The sequence below is a fragment of the Lampetra planeri genome, chromosome 36 (assembly GCF_965212315.1).
Source record: "Lampetra planeri chromosome 36, kcLamPlan1.2.h2, whole genome shotgun sequence".
Lineage (NCBI taxonomy): Eukaryota > Metazoa > Chordata > Hyperoartia > Petromyzontiformes > Petromyzontidae > Lampetra > Lampetra planeri.
Genome location: NC_136142.1, coordinates 6837507 through 6849560, shown reverse-complemented (window position 1 = coordinate 6849560; position 12054 = coordinate 6837507). Strand labels below are relative to the sequence as shown.

The 12054-nt window shown below is 48.8% G+C and overlaps 1 protein-coding gene across 2 annotated transcripts in view; it reads left to right on the top strand.

Annotated features, from left to right (window-relative positions):
* Positions 1-10254, top strand: part of NPHP4 (nephrocystin 4) — a 284183-nt gene extending 273929 nt beyond the window's left edge. For both annotated transcript variants that reach the window (XM_078611468.1, XM_078611467.1), the window contains exons 26-28: positions 1165-1344; positions 6874-7017; positions 9231-10254. In XM_078611468.1, the coding sequence (XP_078467594.1) occupies positions 1165-1344; positions 6874-7017; positions 9231-9371 (465 nt within the window). In that variant the 3' untranslated portion in view covers positions 9372-10254. The remainder of the gene's footprint in view (positions 1-1164; positions 1345-6873; positions 7018-9230) is intronic.
* Positions 10255-12054: the final 1800 nt, after the last annotated feature.

Below are 12054 nucleotides of genomic sequence, written 5' to 3'. Positions count from 1 at the left end.
CTGGCCTCAATACAAAAGGTTTCTGTTTGGTGTTTTTACATCTTAACACCGCCTGTTTTATTGCCAGAAAGGGTAAAACCTATTCTTATATTCTTATGCTCAATTTAAGTCACATAACGCGTGGGGGGGAAGCGAAAATGTCAACATCGACACACCGCTGTTTTGACATTCATTAATAATTGTGATCATTTACATCCCTTTGTCATTACAGGATCCCCTCGTTATTTACGAACTTGCTATCCGCGATTTTGGGTGTCCGCGAATCACATCTGGTGATCCACCATCCCTCCTTACCTCCACAGTGCTGGATTACAGGTCACGTGAATAGCCAGCACTGCCCAGATAAATAAGGTGCGATGTTAACTACCTCGCCTGATATACAGGAGGTCGTGGGTTTGATCCCAACCCTGACGATGCCTGCTGTATATTTGGACTTTGCGTGTCTCTCTCTCTCTCTCTCTCCATGGCAAGATGTGAATTACCTCACCAGGTATGCAGGAGGTCGTGGGTACGATCCCAACCCTGACGCCTTTATATTTGGAGTTTGCATGTTCCCCCCGTGGTCGTGTACATTTTTCTCCGGGTCCTCCGGTTTTCCCCTCCACATTTAGAATCAACGTCACGCGTTCAGAGTATTTGGCTGCCGCTATAAATTTGCATGTGATCACAAGCCACTTCGTTGAGCTGTCATTTGTGGCCAGGCCGTTTCTGAAAAAAAAACAGCTGTATAGCTCAGTGGGACCTTACCCGATGAAAAAAAAAAAGTTTAGTTCAGTTTAGATTTAAAGCTTTCGTGACTGCAGGGATTCATCTTCTTGGTTTTTTCGGTAAAGTCACGTAGAAGGGAAATAATAAAATAATAAAAATTAAACATAATAAAATAATTCTCACGACGTTTCGGCCACAGCGCAAGCAGCCGTCCTCAGGTGAAGAACAGGTCTGTCGGAAAGACAGCGTCTTCACCTGAGGACGGCTGCTTGCATTGTGGCCGAAACGTCGTGAGAATTATTTTATTATGTTGAATTTTTATTATTTTATTATTTCCCTTCTACGTGACTTTACCGAAAGAACCAAGAAGTTTAGTTCAGTTTAAATCGTTGAGTCTGACTTCGACCATCCGGCCACTGCCTTCCCCCTCTCCGCCCCCCCCCACGCTCCCTCCAGGTATCTCCGCGGGACGAGTTCACGCTGCAGCCGGACTCGGTGCACGAGGTCTCTCTCCGCGTGCGCCCGCTCTCCGCCGGTACCCGGAGCCACCTGCTAAGCGCCGTCGACACGGAGTCGCTCGCCATGCTCAACTGCTGGCTCGTGTGCGTCTCCTGCTCGCCGCCCGTCATCTCCAGGGTGCGGCCACGGTGCTAGCATGACACGGCACTTGCCACCCTCCCGATTGCTGCCATCGTTGCGGACAGCCGCCGGAAGCGATGTTTCTGAAGCTTCCTTTGATGCTGTTGTCACTGCTATTTTCGTTCAGCTGCTGTTGTTTGCCGTGACAGTTGCCGCAAGTGTTGCTTTCCCAAGGGGGTAGTCAAGCCTGAAATTGAAAGCTTTTTCAATAGGGCCCAACATTAGTTTCAAATACAAACAGTCAATATATTTTATTTGATAAATAGCAATTAAATATACATTTTCACGGTATCATGGGGAGCCGGGGGGGCATCACCCTTACCCCTGCTTTCCCCACCCCCCCCTCCCCCATTGGAACCGCCACTGTGCCAATATTACTCCCGTTATCTCGGCTGCTGGAAACATTGCTGTCCCTGCTTCTGTCGCCTTACCTGCAACTGCTATTGCTGCTGCAGTTCATACAAATCGTATTGCTGCTGCAACAATTTATCACTGGGTCAAGTATTTGTGCTGCCGTTGCTGCTGCACCCCCACCACCACCAATACCGGCACCGGCACCACCACCATCACACTGGGGTTGGAGAGGGCATCTACTCATTCAAGCTGCCTCCCTAAGCCCTGCTTCCCACCAACCCTCCTGGGAATTGAGCTTCCTTATGTCCCAGCAAATGACTGATTACAGGATTTAAATAATTACCATCTTGTTACATTAATGCATTCGCCACCACTGTGCCGCCGACAGGAAATGGTTTTCATTTTGGCGTCACTGTTGCAAAATACCGCTGCGTGGGTTGTCGCTGGTCGTATTGGTGGGTCGTACTGCGTGGTCGTTCGGCACGATGTCCGACGTTTCTCTCCGCGTGCTGGGAGCTTCTTCAGTTCCTATTTGTCTGCTTATTTCGTGGAGTAAAACGTCGGGACGTCGCACCAAACAACAATTTACAACAGCAACATGCGCTGCAACCCGAAAGGGCATCTGAAGCGCTGTTGTAAAATGTTTTGGCAGTGTTTGTCTCGAGTGGAGAAAGTAGATGGGTCGTAAGGTACAATAGTGTAAGGGAGTGGCAATATCACCGTGCATCGATTCATTGATTAAAACTAAAAATAACAATTGTGTTTACTTCCATGCAAAGAACCGTGCATTGAACGATTCACAATTCATGCACATGATGTGCAAATTATATATGCAGAATTTTCTTGATTTGGACCAGAGGTCGCAAACGGGTTTTGATTCCTTACCCGTACCTGTACCCGGCCGCACCAGGGTCGCAAACGGGTACCCGTACCCGGCCGGGTAGGGTACAGGTAGGGTACGGGTAACCGTACGTAACCGTACCCTACCCGATACCCGGCCGGGTACGGGTAGCCGGGTATCGGGTACCCGATTGCGACCTCTGGGATGAAGCCATGTTGCAGGCGCGGGTGGGTTGATTCTAGGAACTTGAATTGTGAGAAGAGACAAGACGTTGGGAAATGAGTGACAAACGGTTACTCACCAGTGACTCACGGTCTACCCATACCCGGCCGCACCAGGGTCGCAAACGGGTACCTGTACCCGTACCCGGCCGGGTACTGGTAGCCGGGTATCGGGTAGGGTACGGGTATCGGGTACCCGATTGTGACCTCTGATTTTTACTAATGGAGCAAGGACAAGTCTACGAATGGGAAAGCAAAAAGCATGAAAAGAGAACAAATGACGTGGCAACGAGGAGAGCGAAAATAAATTGCCTTCGAATCGAATCGTAACCGCAAATATGAACATCTGAATCGCTGCGTGTGTCTGATCCGTTACAGTCCATGTCGTAAAGGGAGAGTCCTTGCCTGTCAAATCGGAAGTTTACCAGCAATGAATCAAGCGAGTCTGGCTCTGCTGATGAGACACTGTGTAATCGAAGCCGGTCCAGAGAATGTCCTTATCTTGAAACAATGCTGCTGAAATTTTACACTTCCCAGAAGGTCGCGCGACCTCTGCTGGGTTGTGTTAGGAATACTTTTTATTTGTTCTTATCTGGAGCGGTAGATATGTGCAGGAGGCATATAATCTTTTTACTCTTTGAGGATATAAAGTATTCGGCTCAGTGCTCAAACATGGGCATCACGAGCCCTCATTACGAGAAACGGCTACGTATAGGAGATTTATACTGGTAGGAACCTCCTGGTTACACCAGCCCACAGGGGATTATTGTGTCCGTCCGTCCGTCGTGCAGGGAGGGGCTGGGTGGGGAGGGTGGGGAGGGGCTGAGTGGGGAGGGTGGGGTGGGGAGGGTGGGGAGGGGCTGGGTGGGGATGGGCTGGGTGGGGAGGGTGGGGCTGGGTGGGGAGGGGCTGGTCACCCCGTGGTGCCCTTATAAAACTCAACGTTATAACCTAATCACGCCGGCTTGTGCCCGCCCTCACAGTCGGCCATATTTGCGGAATACACCACGCCGCCTTTGACCCTAGCCATTGACCGAGCAGCCCAACGTTCCTACAAGCTCCCTCCGCAGGAATGTGTTTGTCTGCGTATTTATATCGGTACGCGGATGTCAGAAACAAAGAAGACTCAATCGCGGCGCACAAGCACGGGCGTAGACCTCGCCATCACTGTCATTTGCAGCGCTGCTAAGTAGCTGACAAATATATATTAAAAGCGAACATTAGCAGCAGTGGATCCCCTTAGCTCTCTCTCTCAGATTTTAAAGAAAAGGAGTTGCCCAGAAAGTGATCCTATTGTATATTTTCAATTGCAGGGTAGTCGTTTTCAAACGCAACTTATTTTCAGCTGAAATATGCATGGGTGAAATATGCATAGGTGAAATATACATGGGTGAAATATGCATGGTTGCCCGTAGCCTTTCGTTTCAACCGTTGTGGAATCCCATCGAATGTGGCTGGGTGGCACTGTTGAGAATTCAGATTTTGATCGGGGGGGGGGGGGGGGGGTGTCACGTCAGCCAATCATCGCAGGGGTCTATAACAATGCCTACCATTTAGATTAGATGGAGGTCAGCAGCAGCAGCTGTCTCATGCAGAGAGTAGCCGCAGCCATGGGAAAATGGAATTTCTCCGACCAGCTCACGAGCCACCAACTCACTGCCCACCAACAGACGTTATCCCTGCCCCGTTTGCGCGTCTTCAACGGGGAGACACTATCACCGCAGACGATGTACGAGCCGTGAAGCAGACGCAACAAAATGTGGGATGCTTTCAATTCGCGGTTGCCCGGTTACGACCAAATATTATTGTTTCTGCTTCCGCTGTTTCCACTTTCGCAGGATTGTGCGGTTGATGATGATGATTAGTGCCAATTATGCCGCTGTTTCTTTCTGATAATTTTGCAACGAGATGAAAAAAAAGACATTTCGTTTGTGTTTTTTTGATTGAAATGGATGGAGATGGGCTGGAAGTAATGGGCGTTCTTTCTGATGCAATGTTTTACGTCCGGCTTTATCGTGAGCACGTCAATAAGAGCGAGGCACATGGGGCGTGAGAGCACAAGTCCCCACCCCCTTCCGTGGCTGTTACCACCGAATCGCCCAGACCACACAAGGCATGTGTCGTGTCGCCATCTGCTGGCATTACATTCAGTGATTGGGGTCCTGACGGGCCCACAAAAGACAGTGGTGGTGTAATTCGCTGGATATAAGCACGCCTTGGATAAACATGGCTCCGATATATAAGCGACACGCCCTTACATTACGTTGGTGGTGGCGGTGGGGGGAAGGGAAAAGGCAGCGTCTGATATAAGCACACTCCGTGAGCTTTGCCTGGTAGGATGGGGATGGTTTAGTTTTATTTTCATGTGTTTGGGTGATTTGTTTAGCCTTCTTGTACGTTGCACTACTGTCATGTTTGTGTAATTGTTGTTGTAACCTTCGTAGCACGTGTCCCTATTGGACAAGAGATTAATAGCTCATCGGATTCCTCCAGTATAAATTAAATATTCTGATTCTGTTCTAGATTTGAAGCTTTCGTGACTGCAAGGATTAATATTCTTAGGTTTTTCGGTAAAGTCACGTAGGTAAAAAATAAAAATTACTAAAAGTAAAATAAAAATAAAAATTACGACGTTTCGGAGGCAACACAAGCTTCCGTCTTCAGGTGGAACCGTCACAGCACGATTGCTGTATCAAGTACAGCTATCATGCTGTGACGGTTCTACCTGAAGACGGAAGCTTGTGTTGCCTCCGAAACGTCGTGATTTTTATTTTATTTTTATTTTACTTTTATTCATTTTGATTTTTTACCTACATGACTTTACCGAAAAAACCTAAGAATATTCTGATTCTGACCTGAATGAAAGCACGTGAGCATACCGCAACCTGCGCTTGGAGTGTGCTTATGCCACAACTTCTACCCCAAAAGCCACGAAGCGGTGGTGGGGGGGGGACGTGAAAGTCTTTGATCTATGTTTAATTATTAATCATTGATTATTGTAAACAAACAGAGCCACAAACAAGTCAAGGGCACCGTTTTTCAGTCAATAACATCAGTTGATTTGGTTCAATTAAATTGATAACATTGACTTAACGATGTGCAATTGTATTTCCATTCAGTTGAGGAAACTTTTTTCGTGTTCAAACTGCACGGATTAAATTAGTATTTAATGATGTTCATGAGCAGTCAATCAGAAGCGTTTTAAATGATAATAAGATTTAACACAAATCCCCTACTAAGTTTTCTAAGCACGTATTCTTTGCGGGGGGAAAACATTTACATCAATATAATGTTTATACTGGAGGAATCCCATTAGCTATTGAGGTATTTTTTGCAGATGTCCAATAGGAGTGGGTCACAATGTTTATGCTGCTATTGAATCACTCAATAGGACCGGATAACAGCCCTGTTTTACACCAAAAGTCTCTCGTTCGAGGGAAACCTGGTGGGGGGGGGGAATTTTAAATGCATTGCAACAGAAAAGGTTCCAATTTGGGCGAAGACAATTCGCCAATTAAGTCCATTAACAGAGAAAACTACCATCGACGGCACCTTTTGTGGTTGATCACTCAGGCCCCTTTAATAATAATAATAATTCCAGGTTATATAACGTTCCGCAGGACAGTATTCACTCGCTAAACAAAATGCATTCAACTTTGAAATCTAAAACCAATTTGAAAAAGAGAGTAGGCAGGCAGGTGAAGAGTCCCCCAGCCCTCGGCGCCACGGTGGCTAGGAGATGTTAACTACCTCGCCTGGTATACAGGAGGTCGCGAGTTCGATCCCGACTCCTGACGCCGGCTGTATATTTGGGAGTTTGCGGGTGGTCTCTCTCTCTCCCCGTGGTTGAGGAGGATTTTTCACCGGTTCCTCCGGGTTTCCCCCCCCCCACATTTAGAATCAACATCATGCGTTCAGAATATTTGGCCGCTGCTATACATTTTTCCACACGACGATAGGCTACTTTGTTAACATATTATTTGTGATAGCCAGGTCGCTTTGAGGAAAAAGAACTGTACAGCTCAGTGGGGCCTTACCTGATTAAAAAAAAAAACTTGGTATTAAAACGAAAAAGTATATTTAATTTCTCTTTCCCCCTCCCCCCGACAGGAGTTTGAGTTCCGCTTGCCGGCAGACGGCGTCAAGGGATCCAGCAAGCGCATCAAGTACACCAACCCCTACGGGGAGGCCCGCAAGCTAGAGCTGCAGGCCAGCCGGCCCGACCTCGTGGTCTTCAAGGAGGACATCTTCGAGGCGCGTCACACAAGCGCACCTTGTTTCGCAGTGCCTACGCGCGCGCTGTGTCGGTCCTTGCGGCGCAGCAATTAACCCTTTCCCTTCCGTTCCAAGACTCCTGCAAGTTGCAGGGTGGGCGGGCCCCGTTCACCGCTGAATCTCGGACCGTGCGAGCGGCTCAGCGTTGTATAAGAATAGGTTTTTTTTACCCTTTTTGGCAATAAAACAGTTGTGTTAAGATGTTAAAACACCAAACAGAAACCTTTTGCAAGGAATCCTGTCTGCATTAATCACAGCACAAGGTGCCATATTGTAGCTGCTTGGCCCGAGCTATGAATGCCCTGATAGTGGCATTGTCTTTGTGCTGTTCACCCTTTGGCGTTCTTTGGTCTAACACTGTTTGAGTTTAGGCCATAAAAAAAGACAGTCTCTGGTGTGGACCAATCAGTTTCAAAGGCAATGCATACATTACCAGAGCGTGTATTTTGTTTGCATGTTCACCGCAAGTATGTGTGGCTAATGCAGACAGGAGTCCTTGCAAAAGGTTTGTGTTTTAACATCTTAACACAACTGTTTTATTGCCAGAAAGGGTAAAACCTATCCTCGTGTTTTTGATACTGGCAAGATAGTTCCCATATTGGTTCAGCGTAAATTTTATTTTTGAAAGGCGTAGCGCCGCTTTTTATTTAAAGACATTGTACTCATACTCTTTGGTTCTTTCGGTAAAGTCACGTAGATGAAAAATAAGAAAAAAATGAAAATAACTCAATTAAATCACGACGTTTCGGAGGCAACACAAGCTTCCGTCATCGGGTGGAACAGCCACAGCAAAATTACTGTAGTGAGTAGAGAGAGCTATTTGTGACAAGCGATTATATAGGGTAAGAGGGGGGGAGGAGCCAGGGAGGAGGGATGCAGGGGGGGGGAGTTAAGCTGAGTTAAGCTGATTAATAACATCCTTTTAGGATGCAGGGGGGGGGGCAGTACTCGCCGCAGAGAAGAGTCGTGACACGACCTGCACTCTATTACAGCTGGCGCCAAGCTGGGCCACGCACCCTCCCGTGAGGTCTTTCACTTCCGATGATGTGCACGTGTGTCATCGGAATGGGAAAGGGTTTAATGGGAATCAACATTTCGGCAAAGATGCTTTGGCCAAGCGGCGAGCCCACTTTCCCATTGAGACATGTTGAGAAGGGGTAGTCGTTCAATGTAACGGAGACAAAGCGTTATCCCATCCACGGAGAATATCGTGGTAATAAAGCACGGTTTCCAACTCTTGGGACGTAGCATAGGTGTGTTGAGGCCTGTGGTATATTTAAAGGGCATCGAACAAAGACGGTAACCGCATCGCGCGCTTTCAGATGCGCTTCTGCGGCCGTCTGGAACGCTCTTCCGTCATTAGGAAGCCACTGGAGCTATGCACTTTTCAATCGTATAGATTGACAAGCTCATTTATTTTAGAACTGCTTTTTGCGTTCAGTTTGTTGTCCTTCCCCCGCGCCCCCCCCCCCCCCCCAATTAGCGCGGTTGGCTACGTACGGTGCGAAAGAAGTTCAACACACCATACGTACATGTGTGCAATTCATAAACCGAGTGGTAATTTCGTGGCGAAAGTACAGGCTTAGATCGGTGCACATCACTCCGCTCTGACAGCCGAAGGTAGCCTGTCTCATTATTAAGTTGGCCACCTGGCTGGGTTGTCCCCAGGAGGTATAGCTGCTGTCCTAGGAAATCTGTGTTCTCCCAGGAAGGGACATCAAGGGTCTTTTATATATTTTTTTGTCCATTTGCATAATAATGCACCACTCAGGACAATGCGGTCACGTGTACGTGAGCCCCTCTCGCTTCCGCTCTGCGATATTCTTTTCCCCACGATATGTCCCGGGGTTGCGTTGCACCTCGGAGTTGGCAACCCACATTGTTGTGGAGATCCGTGACGGATGTAGGTGATGTCACCGTCTTTGATGGTGATGCTAGTTTTCGCTGACAATGGTGGCGTTGTCTGTCATCCTGTTGCTGTTGATGGCGAAACTGTTGCTGCTGTTGGTGATGGTGGTGTTGTTGCTGGTAATGTTGGTGGTGCTGCTGTTGTTACTGCTGATGTTGCTGTATCTGCTGCTGTTACTGCTGTTGTTACTGCTGACGACGCTGCTGCTGTATGTGCTGCTGTTACTGCTGATGTTGCTGATGTTGCTGATGCTTGCTGATGCTGCTGGTGCGATCGGCCTCAGGTCGCCGCGCGAGGGGAGTACAGCATCGGCCTGCGCTTTGTGCTGGGCGCGGCGCGGGGAACGGAGTCCATCCTCATCTTCATCAACAACGCGGAGGGGGACAACGAGGAGACGCTGTGCGTGCGAGTCACCTACGACTGACGGACGGCTCCGTCCCGAGCTCTCCCGGATGGGCATGCAACGACGCAACGACGCATTGATGCGTTGACTGACATTTTTTTTCATTGCGACTCTATAAAACTATTTTTATTTGACCAGGTAGGGCCCACTGAGCTATATAGCTCATTTTCAGAAGCGACCTGGCCACAAATGGGGAGAGAGACATGCAAATTGCAAATATATACAGGCGTCCGGGTTGGGATCAAACCCACGACCTCCTGTATACCAGGCGAGGTAGTTAACATCTCATCACGGGGAGAGAGAGAGAGACACGCAAACTCCAAATATACAGCAGGCATCGTCAGCGTTTCGTATCACACCCACGACCTCCTGTAGACCGGGCGAGGTAGTTAACGTCTCGCCTTTGCGGGCCACACTTGTGCCTCACAGCAAGAAGGGCCTGAGTGTTCGATTCCTGACTCAAGCACCTGACTTTCGTGTGGAGTTTGTATTTTCTCTCCCTATTCTGCAACAGTTTACTCTGGGTTCTCCGGTTTCCCTCCCATAGTTAAATAACACGAGGTGTATATATAACTGGTATTGGCCAAACATCCCAATGATGAAAAATTACCTGCAAACTATTCAATTTGGATTACACGCAGCAGCAGCGACATCGCCCCCGACTTTGAAAAGTCTTTGAGACTCAATGTGCATTTCCTGGGTAAACAAGCGTAGTAGTAATAATAATAAAACTATTAATGCCGTTTGTCTTTCTGATCATTGCAAACCGATGGTCAGGGGTCGGGCAATCAAAATAACAAGAGACTTTTTTTTCGAATTCGGTTAAAAAAAAACTCGTTTTCAAGAGCGACAATGCACTGTGAATTACGAAACGGTCCTGAATAAATAACGGTCATGGAAAGCCTGTCCACCTGATGATGCATGTTGTAATCACTGGCGAAACGCCGTGCTCAGATTGTAAATGTTGTGGATTTGCTCTCCAACACACCGGTGTGCTGTACTAGTAACGAATTGGCCACGTTCTCTTTACGTGGCAAATCAAATTGGCTGTGTCGGGTGGTGGCGGGTTTAACGACACACATTTACGCGGTCTAACCTGAAAAACCTCCGATATTACGGATGATATTGGTCACGAAAGCCTCCTGCCACGTGTTAAACTACCGGTCACAAAACGCTCCTTAAAGAGCCACATGCGGCTCCCGGAGCCGCAGGTCGCCGACCTCTGCCCGTGATGGAGGGGGTCAGAGGTCGAACTCGCATCGCATGGACCAAGATTAAACGGCCAGGGGCACGAGTAACGTGGGTCGCTTGCGTGTGTTTGCGGGTCGTGCCTTTCGATGTCACGAAAGTCGTCGCGACCTCCGCCCTCGGTCCTCTTGTGCGCAGCGACCGCACCGCTCAAAGGGACGCACGCGGCCCCAACACCGCCACGCACATCCCGAGGTCACGTCCGTGATGGAGAGCGACTGCAAGGGGAACCCCCAACGCCGACGCTCTTTCGATTTCGTCGTTCCGCGCCCAAACTCTCCGTTAGGCAGCAGGCAAACCCGCTAAGGTCCTGTCATGTCATCGCGACGTTTGCCCGCTGTGTAATATTCTTTTTTTCGTGTGGGAGGCTCGCAATGAGTGGGACGAAATGCGCAGGAGCGAGTCACACCTGCTGCTGCTGTCATTTAATTTGTCTGTTTTCTCTCTTCTGTAACCACGCTTATTTGACCCGCGGCATGCCCTCCCCGGGTATTCTAGCCAATTAAAATGCCCATTAAAAATGGGCTTTTAATTGGGTGGAGAGAAGCGACGATCACGGCGCAAACATTGAGCACAAAAAAGACAAAGATCCCAACTCGCCCGCCCCTTTAACAGAATCCTGGGCCAGGTGGAGTTAGCGAGCACCTATTGGAAGGCCGGCGTGGCGCGCGACGAGGTGGTGTCACCATGCCCACGCCCGGTCGCCTTTGTCTCCCCCCCTACCCCCCCCCCAGTGCTGATGTTTACACACCATGCCAGGTAATAATTTAAGGCAACCTCAGGGGAGACCCGGGACTGGCCCGCATATTACTCACAACCGATATTAGCCATGGCTGCAAATCGCTCAGGTCGCCGGTTTCGTAGTACAGTGCGCTAACCACTAAGCCACCGCTTCCCACAACCGGCATGAACACACATGTATACACAAACACATATACACACACATACACAAACACATATATACACACAAACACATATACACACACATACACAAATACACACACGCGTGTACGTCCAGACACATGCACTGCACACATCGACATAAAAGACCCCCAGGATAACCTTGTAGACTATGGAAGGGGTCCTTTTAATGAACACTTATTAGAGTTCGTCCAGCCCAGTTGGAGGTGGTATGGCCAACACCATGCCCACCTGGCCGCCTTTGTCTCTCCCTCGCAGATTTTAACATAACGCTGCATCCGGTGTTCAATTTTGGCCGAATTAACCTTGAAAAGGCTCAACCAATTCACACCTGGACGAGTCTCATCCCGTCAGACCTCTAAAGCCGAGCAAGGGTTTGGGCCTGGTTGTAGTCAAGGTAGCCAGGCGGTAACAGCATTGGGTTCAGTCCACACACCGATCGTGCAATGCATTGCCTCTTGTGGATTGACTCTTCTACCTGTGCGGAGCTGCTGGGTGTTCATCCCCTCGTGTGCGTGGGGTCTTCCCCACCCCC